This window comes from Jaculus jaculus, chromosome 11, assembly GCF_020740685.1.
Source record: "Jaculus jaculus isolate mJacJac1 chromosome 11, mJacJac1.mat.Y.cur, whole genome shotgun sequence".
NCBI lineage: Eukaryota > Metazoa > Chordata > Mammalia > Rodentia > Dipodidae > Jaculus > Jaculus jaculus.
Window position 1 is genome coordinate 113,060,210 of NC_059112.1, and position 12,377 is coordinate 113,072,586.

General features: G+C 47.7%; 1 protein-coding gene across 1 annotated transcript; it reads left to right on the forward strand.

Annotated features, from left to right (window-relative positions):
- The first annotated feature begins 607 nt into the window (after positions 1–607).
- Positions 608–8,871, forward strand: Il9r (interleukin 9 receptor). Its single transcript, XM_004651957.3, has 8 exons — positions 608–773; positions 1,084–1,195; positions 1,283–1,461; positions 2,827–2,972; positions 3,365–3,566; positions 3,987–4,092; positions 5,951–6,035; positions 8,443–8,871. The coding sequence occupies exons 1-8, from the start codon at positions 608–610 to the stop codon at positions 8,869–8,871; spliced, it is 1,425 nt and encodes a 474-aa protein (XP_004652014.3).
- Positions 8,872–12,377: the final 3,506 nt, after the last annotated feature.

The following is a 12,377-nucleotide window of genomic DNA, read 5'->3' on the forward strand; positions in this document are numbered from 1 at the left end:
GAGTGGAACCCAGGTCATTAGGGTTAGCAGGCAAGTGCCTTAATCACTGAACTATCTCTCCAGCCCCAAGAGGCCCTCTTTCTTTTTCTTTTTTTTTTTTTTCAGGGTCTCAGTGTACCCCAGGCTGACCTGGAACTCACTATGTAGTCTCAGGGTGGCCTTGAACTCATGATGATCCTCCTACCTCTGCCTTCCAAGTGCTAAGATTAAAAGTGTGTGCCACCACAACTGGCAAGAGGCCCTCTTTCTAAAGAGGTGGACAATGCCTGAAAGAATGTGAAAGAATGATACCAGAGGTAATCCTCTGGCCTCTGCATATATGAGCACATATGTGTGAACCCACCCTCCCCCACTCCACAAAGAAAGTGAAGATCACACAGTTGGTCCAGGGAGTTGCATAGAGGAGCTTCCAGTCACAGAGGGTGGACAGGCAGACATTGATGTGCAGCTGTCAGAGTCGAGGACCCAACAGATCTGAATGTGAGGGCACAGCTTATATCATGAAGGCCGCAATCTTTGATCAGGTCACTTGACTCTTCTGAGCTTCAGTTTATCAGTGAAGCTTGAAAAGAAGTGACAGGTGAGGGTCTCTGCTCAGCAAGGTCTCATGGGGAGCACTCCTTCCAAGGCTGGGGGTGCTTGGCAGAGGCCCTCAGTCCAATCCTTTGCAGGTTGGCCCTCAGAGAGCAAAGCTGTCATATGGGACCTGGGCACTCTGCTCCTGACCTACACCTGTGTCTGCTGGGGTGTCTCTGTACCAGAGCAGGGAGCAGGTAAGGGCTGGGTACAAAGTATCTTCATGAATTAGTTGAGTGGAGAGCCAGGCAGTGGGATGAGGGACATGTTTCTCTTTAGCCCCAGGAGAAGGTATGGGTGCAGAATGTGCTAGGTCCTGTCTTTGTTGTCCCATCAGCTCTTGGGTCTGTCGTGGGTGCCCAAGTGACCCAGCCCCTCTCAGATCTTCTAGCCTGCCCCTGACACATTCTCTGGAATCTCTCTGGAATACACTTTGTTAGATCCTTCCCACCCACCTCAGCTCAGCCCTGAAGCTCCCCTGTGGGGTCCTGTGGTTCCCACCCCCAGGACCAAGGACTGGGGTGTTCACCTGCTTCAGCAACGTCATCATCAGGATTGACTGCCATTGGTCAGCTCCAGAGCTGGCCAGGGACTCTGATGCCTGGCTCCTCTTTACCAGGTGAGGCTTGAAGGACCAGGCCCTCCTGGGGAGGGGATGGGGGTCCCAGAATGGCAGCATGTGTGGGGTGACATATGGTCTTCCCAGCAACCTGGCACCTGGCAGCAGGCACAAGTGCACCTTCTGGGGCAACATGTGTACCCTAGTGCTGCCCCCTGAGGAGATGCTGCTTCCAAGTGACAACTTCACCATCACCTTTCATCATTGCATCTCGGGGCAGGAGCAGATCAGCCTGGTGGACCCAGAGTTCTTACCATGGAGACACGGTGAGCAGAGAAGCCCTACCAGCAGTGCTTTGGGTTATGGTTTTCAGCCTCTGGTTATTCTGGTTCTCAGGAGTTCGCCCATAGGCTCCAGGGAAGTACTGGGAACAGATTGCACCCGGGGAGGATAGGGCCTGTGGCTACACGGGATGATGAGTCATGGCCAGCTGGGGTAGAGACTACAGTCACTGGAAATGCACTCTAGTCATAGGAGGAAGTGCTCCAGAAAAGCACAGGTAAGACTTGAAGCAGTAGAATGTGAAAGAACAGGAAGCCAAGTTTTTTTTTTTAATTTTTATTAACATTTTCCATGATTATAAAATATATCCCATGGTAATTCCCTCCCTCCCCACCCCCACACTTTCCCCTTTGAAATTCCATTCTCCATCATATTACCTCCCCATTACAATCATTGTAATTACATATATACAATATCAACCTATTAAGTATCCTCCTCCCTTCCTTTCTCTACCCTTTATGTCTCCTTTTTACCTTACTGGCCACTGCTACTAAGTATTTTCATTCTCACGCAGAAGCCCAATCATCTGTAGCTAGGATCCACATATGAGAGAGAACATGTGGCGCTTGGCTTTCTGGGCCTGGGTTACCTCACTTACTATAATACTTTCCAGGTCCATCCATTTTTCTGCAAATTTCATAACTTCATTTTTCTTTACCACTGAGTAGGACTCCATTGTATAAATGTGCCACATCTTCATTATCCACTCATCTGTTGAGGGACATCTAGGCTGGTTCCATTTCCCAGCTATTATAAATTGAGCAGCAATAAACATGGTTGAGCATGTACTTCTAAGGAAATGAGATGAGTCCTTTGGATATATGCCTAGGAGTGCTATAGCTGGGTCATATGGTAGATCAATCTTTAGCTGTTTTAGGAATCTCCACACTGATTTCCACAATGTCTGGACCAGATTGCATTCCCAGAGATTTTGGTATGTTGTGTTCTCATTATCATTTGACTCTATAAGTTTTTTGATTTCCTTTTTGATTTCTTCATTGACCCATTCATCATTTAGTAGTGTATTGTTTAGTTTCCATGATTTTGTGTATGCTCTATAGCCTTTCTTGCTACTGATTTGTAGTTTAATTTCATTGTGGTCAGAATTATTTCAATTTTCCTGAATTTGTTAAGATTTGCTTTGTGAGGAAGCCAAGTTTTGGAAATTACTTTGCTGCAGGGGTTTGAGGAAGTCATTGCTGCCTGTCTCCCATGAGACTTTCCTGGACAAGTCTTCTAGTGAGGTCCCAGGTTTGAAAGGACCTTGACCATGCCCCTTGGGAATGTTTTCAATCCCAAATTCTGGCCATGCTGACAGACACACACCAGCTATGTGTCCTCTGTTTCAGTTAAGTTGGACCCTCCCTCTGACTTGCAGAGCAATGTCAGCTCTGGCCAGTGTATCCTGACCTGGAACATTAGTCCTGCCCTGGAGCCCATGAGTACACTACTCAGCTATGAGCTGGCCTTCAAGAGACAAGAAGAGACCTGGGAGGTAACACTGGGGTGGCTCCCTGGGATCTCTCACCTGGGACTGGTTAGAATCAGTGGGGAAGAGGGAAAGGACCAGAGATAGACATGCCAGCTGTACACCCACCCACCTGCACCCCCACATACACAACCACCCATACATGTACCTGTGTTTATGCAAGTAGGTTGTAAATGTGCCTTTTGTACATATGTGCTTATAAATTAGTGCACATGAGTGTGTCTTACCATGAGCTTATATGGGTGAGTGTGCACTGAGAAGCCTATGTGTAGGACTATGTCAGTATGGTGAGTGTGAGCATGTGCTTATAGATGGGAGTGTGCAACAGTGTGCTTATTGGTTCATATGTGTCCATTCCCAAGGGTCTGTTGCTCATCCAATTATTCATGACCCTGCAGAGGGCCCGGCACAAGGACCGCATTGTTGGAGTTACCTGGGTCAGCCTGGAAGCCATTGAGTTGAACCCTGGCTCCACTTATGAGGCCAGGCTACGTGTCCAAATGGCAGTGCTGGAGGATGACATGGCAGAGGAAGAGCATTTTGAAGGCCAGTGGAGTGAGTGGAGTCAGTCTGTGTACTTCCCCTCTCCCCAGCGACAGGGTAAGTGCCATGTGGTGGCTGCTTTGCCACAGCCTGGGCATCGTCCTCTGTCTTTCCACTCTTTCACTGCCTGGAAGCCCTTTCCCCTTATCTAAGATGTGTAAGGACCCTGTAGCAAATTAAGAGTGAACAATGGCTGTGTTTCTGTCTGAAGCTGGACAGGACCTCAGTCACCTTAGTGAGGGCTGGGCCAGCCCTTTGCTCAGGGTGCTGGCCATAAGTCATATATTAGATAGGAAGTAGGAAGTCCTGATGAGATTTACCCCAGGGACTTGAGCCACATGACACAAACCTCTGAGGGCCATCTCAAAATATTTTTGCTTTGATTTAGGGCACTAATGGGGACCCTTTATCATGTGGATTTGGGGGAACAACGTGGCTGTGAAGCTGATCACAGCTGTGGGCCCTTCCTTCCCACAGACCATGTGATCCTACCCTGGGGGTGGTCGGAGAGTACCCTTGTTGCTGGGTGTGTCTTTCTCCTGCTCACTGGCCTTAGCCACCTCCTGTTCAAGCTGTCACCCAGGTAGGTAGCCAACATGTGTAGATTTGAGTGTTCATGTGTGCATGTATTGGAATGCAGATTGTCAGTGCATGTGAATACATGCATGTATGTAATAGGGTATTCATGTGTGACAGTGTGGGTGAATGTTGGGGTATGCATGTGTGAGTGTATGTGGCTGAGTACTCTGGGGTGTGCATATGTTAGTATATGCATGTATGTGAGTTGATTGGTGTGTATGGGGTAGTGCATGTTACTATGTGCCTGTGTGAGAGTGTATGTCAGTGTGCGTTGTGAAAGTACTGGTATGTACATATGTAGTTATGTGGTACTACTGGCTAAGAGAGCCACTGCTATGTTCCTCTTCTATCCTCTTTGCTGGTCCTAGATTGAGTAGGGTTTGCATGTCGTCACATGACCAGTGTTGGGACAGGTTCCTATGTTGCCAGGGAAGAAAAGGCATTGAGAACTGTGATAGTGGCTCCTAACAAGCTGTGCAGAGACCCAGAGTTACCAGGACCCAAGCATCTAAGGTCTTGTCTCCTGCCTCTGGGGTGTTTGCTGTGTGGCTCATCAGTAAAATGCCTGATGATGCCATTTTGGGAATCCGAGGTGCCCATGACCCTGTTCTCAGTCCTTATGGATGTCCCAGAGAACAAGAATTACAAGAGCCCACCTTCGACAAGGCCCTACACCTCATGTATTATATGTCAGGTTCCTAGGAGGACACAGGGAGCAGATTGTCTAGCTGTAGACAATAGTGGACAAAAGGAGAGATGGTGGAACAGAGGACAAGAGGATGTTTGAGAGAGTGTAAGCTGCTCATTGGAGCCATGGAAAATGATGCAAGAAGTATAACAGTATGTGTATGTGTGAGAACAGATTGGCAGGTTTTTGTTTTTTTTTTTTTAATTGAGATAGGGTCTCATGTAGGCCAAGCTAGTCCTAAACTCCTGATACCTCTACCTCCACCTCCACCTCCCTAGTGCTGCGATTACAGGTGTGTGCTACCACACTCAGCTCTGGGTCTGCATCTTGAGAATGTATTGTTTGGGTGTGAGGATCTCTTAGTGGAATCTATGACAATTTGCCTTGAGCTAGAAGGGAAGAGGAGATGAAAGTAAAATGAGGGAGATCCCCAGATTTTAGGAAAAGAAACATGTATCTGAATAGTGACCCCTGGGACATTCTAGAGCCTGACTCTGGTGAGGTGGGCACTTTTGGGATGGGCCCTGCATAATATCTGTATGGGAGGACCACCGAGTCCTAAGCAGGAAGATCTGATGCTCAGAGAGATGTCAGGTGGGTTGGGAGCTGCAGGCTATCTGCTCACAGCACCAAAGCAGTCCCTGGAGCTGCTGGTTCTATTTGAGAGTTGTATCCTGGTCATTTCCAGGCCCTGAACCCATCAAAGGTCAGCTGGTAAAGGACACATTTTGTGGTATAACTTGATTACACAGAACATTAACCAGAGAGTTCACAGCAAGCCATGTTGGCCCTGTCTTAAAGTTTGTCCAGAGGTTTTTATTTTTATATGGGCTGCTATGAGTGTACTGGATTGTACATGTGTGGGTGTATGTGTGTGCATGTACACACACCAGTATATTCACATATTCTGGTCTCAAGTGAATGACTGGGCTTAAGCAATCCTCCTGCTTCATCACCGAGTATCTGGGATGACAGGTGTTTGCCATTGTGCCTAGTCCTCTGAGGACAGGTTTGGATGAAGCAAGAGAGGGAGAGGAAATAGCTAGATGAGACAGACTGATACCTGCTGTTGGTAAGAGAGCTGCTCAGGTTTTTCCAGTGACCTCAGAGTGTGGCATTTGGAGGGGAATCTACCTGGGTCCTGTGGATTCTGACTATCCCCTCTTGTCTTCAGGGTAAAAAGAACCTTCTACCAGAGTGTGCCCTCTCCGGCAGCATTCTTCCATTCCCTCTACAGTGTGCACAATGGGAACTTCCAGGTGTGTGCAGGGGAACTGCAGGGAGGTCGGGGCAGGCGGGCAAATGCAGGGGCAGGTACTGCACAACAGGGGAGCAAGTGTGGCCTAGATGTCTGGCTTGTATAGGACTTGGGCTTGGACCAGGGCACAGGTGAGCATGGGGGATTTTGTCCATGCCTCTTTTGCATATATACTGGGTTTAAATTTAGGGCATTTTGCTGCATTTTCGGCTGCTCATTTCTTATGTTTCTGGGTCTCTGGTGCCATGCTTGATGGAAAATTGTAGACATTCTAAGCTGCCTGTGCTGTGTTGCTGTCAGCTCAAGGTGCAAACAGGGGCCATCTGCTATGGGCACAGGAAAGGGTATTTTGTACTTGTGCTGCCCTTGGCCCCTGGGCTGCTTCTCCAGTGGCCACTGTGGCAAGCCTGTTCCCTACTGGTCCCCTAAATAGCTCACTGGTACCACAGCCCATGAGTGGACCACTAGGTAAGGAGGGTCCTATTGGTCAACTGTGTAGTCTCTTGGAGCTCATGCTCCCTGGGTGGGTGGGGTGGTGGCATTCCCATGGGCTGTCTCTGGTTTTCCCGTGTTGGCCCTGAGCTCCTCTCTGAGGTCAAGGTCCTCCCTGATGAACCATGGCTTCCCTCCTAGCTATAGGCAGGAACAACCTCTTTATCCTGTGGTTCTTCTCTGACAGTTGATGGCAGGAGGGTGGGGGGAGGGGGGACTAGTTCTGAAGACTAATTTCTTTTTTTATATTTTTAATTTTTATCTATTTATTAAGTTTAGAGGAAGAGAAAGCAGCAGAGAGAAAGGCAGATAGAGAGACTGGGCGCACCAAGGCCTCCAGCCACTGCAAATGAACTCCAGATGCATGCGCCACCTTGTGCATCTGGCTTATGTGGGTCCTGGGGATTCGAACCTAGTTTCTTTGGCTTTGCAGGCAAGTGCCTTAACCACTAAGCCATCTCTCCAGTCCTGTTTTCCAAAACATATAACTTAAACCTTGAAAATGGGCAAGTGGGCTGGGCGTGGTGGCGCATGCCTTTAATCCCAGCACTTGGGAGGCAGAGATAGGACAGCTGCTACGAGGCCACCCTGAGATGACATAGTGAATTCCAGGTCAGCCTAGGCTAGAGACCCTCCATCAAAAAAAAAAAAAAAAAAAGAGGCATCATGTGGGGCTAGAGAGATGGATCAGCACTTAAAGGCACTTGCCGGTAGAGCCTTGAAGGGCCAGGTTCAATTCTTCAGTGCCCATGTAGATCCAGATGCATAAAGTGTCACATGTGTCTAGAGTTTGCTTTTTTTCTCTATCTTCTTAAATAACTAAAAAACATATTTTTAAGTCAGCATGGTGGCACATCCCTTTAATCCCAGTACTTGGGAGGCAGAGGTAGGATTGCTGTGAGTTCAAGGCCATCCTGGAACTACATAATGAATTTCAGGTTAGCCTGGGCTAGAGTGAAACCCTACCTAGAAATACAAAAACAAAAAAGGCATGTGAATCGCTTCTCAGCTTGCCCAGGCCTGCCTGAAGCTTGCAGCACTCCTCTGACCTCTGCCTTCCAAGTATTGAGATTTCTACACATGAGCCCCCAATCTCCAGCTGCCTGTCCTTTTTTTTCTTTTTCGAAGGAGGGTCTTGCTTTAGGCCAGGCTGACCTGGAATTCACTATGTAGTCTCACAGCAATCCTCCTACCTCAGCCTCCCGAGTGCTGGGATCAAAGCCACCATGTCTGGCTTGCCTGTCCCTTTTTGTTCCTCTTGTCTTTGTCTCTGTCTCTTTGTCTTTTGTGGTCTATCTATAAGACAATAAAAATCACCTTGTCTCTTTGAAACAAGAAATGGGCATGTGGATTTTGACAAAGTCCACTTTTGTTCTCAAGACCATGTATGTGACTGTGAAGCCGTGGCCACTGTAGGCAAAGCTAAGTAGGACAAGGGCTGTGATGGCTGTGTCATTCCTATTACAGGCACCTGAACCATGGTCCCTGCCAGAGGCTATGCAGATCTGTGGTTTGCACTGTGCCTACAGAGGCATCCTGACTGTATTCCCTGTCTTGTGTGTGTATTGGGGTTCAGAGGGTACCCATCTGTGTCACTGCTGGATGGCCTTGGATAGCATGTGATCAGGTGATTATTTGTCCCTAGTTCATGCTACTGTGAGTCCAGGGCCCTAGGATGGGTGGGAGATACTGAGGGTCTGAGACTCGGGGTCCTGTGTTGAAGCCAGGTGCTTCACGCATGGAAGATACATGGAATGTTCTGTACACAAGTGCTGCTTGGCTTTAGGACTGTATGTCAGGGGAGCTTTCAAGAGGAGGAGGAAAGTTGGACCTGCCCGAGGAAGCTGCTGCTCCCAGGGTGAGCCTTGAATATGGTGCCCGAACATTCTCTCTGCCCCTCTCCAACTCTGTTGCAGACCTGGACAGGTACTTCCAGAGTGAGACCACAACCAACCCAAGATGGTGTCAACACTCCACAAGGAGGCTCAGAGTCCAGTGTCTTGGAGGACATCACAGTGCTCACCTATGGCCCGGCATGCCTCTGGCAATTCTCCAGTCTGAAGAAGGGCATAGTCCCTGGCTTCCCAGGGTTCTCCAGCTCAGAGCATGTGTTGCAAGCAGACTGTGTGGAATTGTGGGGACAGCCATCTGCCTACCTGCCACAGGAGGACTGGGGCCCTGAATATTCTACCAGGCCGGCTCCCCCAGATTCAGAAGGTGGTAGTAGCTATTATACATTGGGCTTCCATGGGGAGTGCAGTCCCTCAACTCTCTTAGCAGACACTCTGAGCTCTGAACCCACTCAACCTCAGCCTATGACCTTTCCTGGGTCCAGCAGGGCCTGACACCTACCAAGGGATGTGGGCATTTTGGTCCCTTTTATCCTGGACAGGCAGCAGACTCAGGCTGAAACCTTCCTGACCCTTGCCTCAGCCAGCTGTGTCATGTGTATTTTGGGGAAATGGACTAAAGACCTTGGACCTGACCCTTCCAAACCAGAATTCACATCAGAATTTCAATGGGTGTGAAATTCTGAGAGGGAACACCTACACATTGGTCAGTGGCCATGTGTCTGGAAGCAGCAGGCTGCCCCTCACCCTCTCTGCTCTGTCCCTGTGGGGAGAGTCTCCACATTCACCCTCCTAACACACAGCCCCTCCTTTCCCCTCTTGCTTTTCTGGTTTTGTCCTAGACCTGAGAAAAGGGATGTGATCTGTGGTTTATCTGCCCTCATATCCTGAAAGAGCCTGGGCACAGTGGGCACTGAATGAAATGTCATGATCAGGTAGAATGCACTTTTCCCATGTCTTCCCAAGCTACCTTCCCTACTTAAAGAGGGCATCTAGACTTTTCCAAATTGTGGAAAGCTGTGGGGGTAGTGATGTGAGCAGATGGAGTTGTCTATTCTGAGCTTTTTCGGCTCTAGGAGCAGCACAGTGGAGGTTCAATGAATAACTCAATGAAGTCCTCTCTCTTGCCCATCCACTGTTCCCAGTAAGAACTGAAGAAAATGCTACCAGCCAGAGCTGGAAGTGGCCACTCCTCAGCTATGGCCTGTGAAGGGTACTGCTACTCCTACTCCCTTGTATGGTTGCCTTGGGGAGGTAGCTGTGGTGAGAGTAATGGATGGGCCAGAATGTTCCTGTTGTTTTTTTCTAGGGCTCCCTATCAAAGCACCAGAAAGCATGTGGCTAGAACCAGATTTGTTATCTCCCAGCTCTGTCATCAGTCCAGGGGTATAGCCAAGGTTTCAACAGGACCCGTGTGCTCTTTAAATGTTACTAGGGAAAGGTCTATTCCAGGCTCTGCTTTCCCTGGATTAGGAACAGATGCTGACCCCGTGAGGTGTTACAGCTAATTTATGCTCTTGCACGTGAGCAGAGATTATGACCCAGTGGCCCAGAAGCTTTGGCTGGTGTAGGGACTGGGGCCCTCAAAAGGCAGGGAAGGATCTAAGAGTCCCCTTTCTACTTTTGTGGTTCTGAAGGATAAGTGTAAGGAACAGTGGTAATATGGGCATGCCTTTTGAGGAAGGAACATTGTTTTACAAGAGACATAACCAAATTACTGCATGGTGAGCATGAGTGGAGTGGCAGAGAGTGCAGGAGTGTGGGTCAGAGCTCATCTCCCGTGGGTGCCATCACTGGTTCCTCTAGGGCATGCAGGGGTGCACAGGATCATGCAAATCACCAGGGCCCAATGAGAATGGAACGTTCTTTCTCTGGCAGAACTGGCTTCTCCCTCCACGCCATGTTTCCATCTCACTTATACCGTTATGGGAAGATTTTACAATTATGACCAGATATTTCAAATAAATGAGTTCTGTGTCCTCAAAATAAAAGTTCCTCATGTGCAGTTTCTCGTAGGCTAGTGTGGTAGTTTAAGTTAGATGCTCTGTCCACCCTATTAAACTTACGTGTTAGAATGCCTGGTTTCTAGCTGATGCCTTTTGGGAGATGGATCCTTGCAGGAGGAGGTGCGTTGTTGGGGGCAGGCTGAGGGGTGTTATAGCCAGCTTCCCCTTGCCCAAGTTCAAGTTCAGCAGTGTGAATGCTTAATTTCCTGCTAAGTTTTATTTTTTCAAGGTAGGGTCTCACCCTAGTCAAGGCTGACCTGGAATTCATTACGTAGTCCCAGGGTGACCTCAAAGTCACAGCGACCCTACCTCTGCCTCTCAAATGCTAGAATTAAAGGTGGGCACACCCCCCCAGCTCCTGCTGGTTTTTATCTGCTGCAGCAGAGATGGTGTCCAGCCTCTGCTCATGACATGCTGTGCCCTGTCATCATGGAGCTTCACCTTGAGACTGTAAACAGAAATAAGTCCTTTCCTCCCATAAGCTGCTTCTGGTTGGGTGTTTTATCCCAGCAACAAGAAGGTATCTACAACAGCTAGTAAATCATCAACTTTCAAATTTATCTTCCAAGAATACCTTTTTCTTATGAAAATGTTTAGCATATATACACTCCCTGAATGCTATTATTACATCTCTTCTTCTTTTTTTATTTATTTTTTGTTTATTTGAGAGCAACAGACAGAGAAAGGCAGATAGAGAATGGGTGTGCCAGGGCCTCCAGCCACTGCAAACAAACTCCAGATGTGTGTGCCCCCTTGTGCATCTGGCTAACATGGGTCCTGGGGAATCGAGTCTCGAACTGGGGTCCTTAGGCTTCACAGGCAAGCGCTTAACCGCTAAGCCATCTCTCCAGCCCTTTTGTTTTGTTTTTTTTTGAGGTAAGGTCTCACTCTAGCTCAGGCTGACCTGGATTTCACTATGTAGTCTCAGGATGGCCTTGAACTCATGGTGATCTTCCTACCTCTGCCTCCTGAATGCTGGGATTAAAGGCGTTCGCCACCATGCCTGTCTAACATCTGTTATTCTCTTGGTCTTAAAGCTTACTTTTAGATTTATTTGTATATTCCAGTTAATGTAAGTCAGAACCAAAGTTTGTATGTGGGCCTATTTGGATATATAAAATAATTACAGGGCCAGAGAGATGGTTAGCAGTTAAGGCATTTGCCTGCAAAGCCAAAGGACCCAGGTTCAATTCTCCAGGACCCATATAAGCCAGATGCACAAGGTGCTACATGCATCTGGAGTTCATCTGCAGTGGCTGGAGGCACCCCCCCCCTCTCTCTCTAGCTGCGTTTCTCTCTCGAAAATAAAAAGTCTTGTGGTGGTGCATGCCTTTGATCCCAGCACTTAGGAGGCAGAGGTAGGAGGACTGCAGTGAGTTTGATGTCACCCTGAAAATACTTAGTGAATTCTAGGTCATCCTGGGCTAAAGTGAGACCCTAGTACAAAAAAACCAAAGAAAAAAATAATAAATAGGGCTGGATAAAAATGGCTTAGTAGTTAAGGTGCTTGCCTGCAAAGCGAAAGGTCCTAGGTTCAATTCCTTAGGACCCACTTAAGCTGGATGCACAAGATGGCACATGCGCCTGGAGTTTGTATGCAGAAGCTGGAGGCCCTGGTGCACCCATTCTCTATTTGCCTCTCTCTCTCTCAAATAAGTATATAAATAAATAAACAATTATAGACTAAAATTTTGCAAATGGTAACAAAAGATCCATAAATCTAGGGCTTCTTATTATATTCCTGCAACACCTTTCCAATGATCATCAATCTCCACTAACTACAAATAGAAATGAACAAGAGGTAATTGATGAAAATAATAGTTTCCAAATAATTTGAAGGAGGAAAGGGTTGCTAGAGAGGATATTCCACCATTTAATTAAATATATTATTACTATTATTATTATTATTATTTTGTTTTTTTAAGGTAGGTTCTCACTAGCTCAGGCTGACCTGGAATTCACTGTGCAGTCTCAGGGTGGCCTTGAACTCATGGC

Bases quoted from the DNA above. Each gene is read 5' to 3' on its own strand.
- Il9r (XM_004651957.3), top strand. From the start codon at position 608: ATGGGGAGCACTCCTTCCAAGGCTGGGGGTGCTTGGCAGAGGCCCTCA. The intron at 1,196-1,282 runs GTGAGGCTTGAA...TGGTCTTCCCAG, and splicing joins GCCTGGCTCCTCTTTACCAG to CAACCTGGCACCTGGCAGCA. The intron at 2,973-3,364 runs GTAACACTGGGG...ATGACCCTGCAG, and splicing joins GACAAGAAGAGACCTGGGAG to AGGGCCCGGCACAAGGACCG.